At 37.9% G+C, this 1,742-nt stretch overlaps 1 protein-coding gene across 1 annotated transcript in view; it reads right to left on the bottom strand.

Annotated features, from left to right (window-relative positions):
• Nucleotides 1-1,742, bottom strand: part of hspg2 (heparan sulfate proteoglycan 2) — a gene marked incomplete in the record, with an annotated part of 235,200 nt that overhangs the window by 35,069 nt on the left and 198,389 nt on the right. Inside the window, 2 exon segments of the mRNA XM_014024404.1 lie at nt 563-660; nt 1,251-1,413. Of these exon segments, the coding sequence (XP_013879858.1) occupies nt 563-660; nt 1,251-1,413 (261 nt within the window).

Raw genomic sequence — 1,742 nt, 5'->3', positions numbered from 1 at the left:
GGTAGTATTTGTGCATTTTCTACACTTTCAGAAATTACGACAACAGATTCCGCCCCATCCCGTCAAAATATGACGCAAGGGGGGTACCTGATGCGTCAAAATTGGACGCAAAGGGACCTTTGAAAAACGTCAATATGTGACGACTCGGGAGTGAGAATGGGTTGTGCTGTACACCACACACTGTAGAACCAAACCTGTTAAGATGTTTTTATCGTCGTGCGTGGGGTCTCTCAGTCTTTGAAAATTGTTTGAGAGGAGAGTTTGCACTCATTTTGGAAGTTCAGACAGATCTTTAGTCAAATGTTCATTTTAAAGTTGCTTATAATCTTAAGCATCGACTCCATTAATAATAATAATAAATTTACTGAGTCAACAGATGTATTTGACTTGAACTGAACCCCAGACTCCAGGGTGAACGTTTTCTGTTTAACCAAACAAATTTGCTTCTGTTCACTCAAACTTATGACATGTTTAAGTGTTTTTCAGAGGTGTTGAAGGCAAAAATAATGATAATAATAATAACAATAATAATTATTATTATTATGCAAAGGATTTTACTGACCTTGGATTGTAAGCCTGGCAGTGTCCTGTGCCTGACTGTACAAACTACTTGCTCTGCAGATATAAATCCCTTCATTGCTCTGCTCCAGGTTTTCAATCCTATAAGGAAAAGAAGCATTCAATTCAGAAATGCTTTAATTACCTGTCCTATGCCAAGGAAGTTACRTTTCAGTAGTGTTGGTTTGTTTGTTTGTCCGTCAAAAACACTCGAAAAGTTATGACAGATTTGAATTTAATTTGGACGGTATGTTGTCACAAAGAACAACTGATGAAATGTGGTGTGATCCGACATCATCTGCCAGAATTGCAGCTCATCGTCATCTGACACAAAAAGACTTGAAACTTAAAACAGAGAACAGAGATAGAGACCGCATTTTAATGGAATACTTTGATTTTGTGATGTCATACCGCAAAAGCCAATCAGCWTCTAGCACAGCTCAGCAGCTGCACATTCTCATTTGCATAACCTAGCTATTTGGAGGAGGTCTGCACACTCTGAGCCCTTCTAGTTAAAATACTAATACTAATAAAATATAGTTACTAATACTAATGCATCTCCCATGAATGGAAAAAAAAAGAGTGAATAGGCTTAAAATGTTTGAGATGTGTTTAGCTGTAACTAAAGCTTATGTTCTGGGTCTAACATATGTGTTTGTTTGTTTTGTATCACCAAAGCCAGAAGCAGTCACCTGAGAACACCATCTTTTATGTGGTGGTTTGGTGGCAGGGCTCCACCTTCCTTTAGCCACTCAATCTTTGTTTCTACACCACCTGCTGCTGAACAGGTGAACTCCACAGCACTGCCCTGGGCTTTGACATCAACCTGGGGGGACACGCGCACCGCCAACGGGGCTGCAGAAAAAGAAGAAACAAAATTTAGACATGAGCAGCAAAAGCACTGTGAAGGATTATTGGTATTCTAATGTTTTTTTATTATTATTAGGCCTGAGCAGCAAAAATGCTGCGAAGGCCTATTATTATTCTAATGTTTGTTCTCATTATTGATAGGCCCGAGCAGTGAAAGCATGGGCAAGGCCCATTGTTGTTCTGTTTCTTATTATTTATTAGGCCCAAGCAGCAAAAGCACTGCAAACCTATTTAAAAAATTTTAATTTAATTTTTAAATTTTTTATTTTATTCATTTAATAAAAAACACAAATACTGTGCACAACAAAAAATAC

This window comes from Austrofundulus limnaeus, unplaced genomic scaffold (genome assembly GCF_001266775.1).
Source record: "Austrofundulus limnaeus strain Quisiro unplaced genomic scaffold, Austrofundulus_limnaeus-1.0 Scaffold421, whole genome shotgun sequence".
Lineage (NCBI taxonomy): Eukaryota > Metazoa > Chordata > Actinopteri > Cyprinodontiformes > Rivulidae > Austrofundulus > Austrofundulus limnaeus.
Note: the sequence above shows the minus strand (reverse complement) of the source record. Positions and strands in the feature narration are given on the sequence as shown.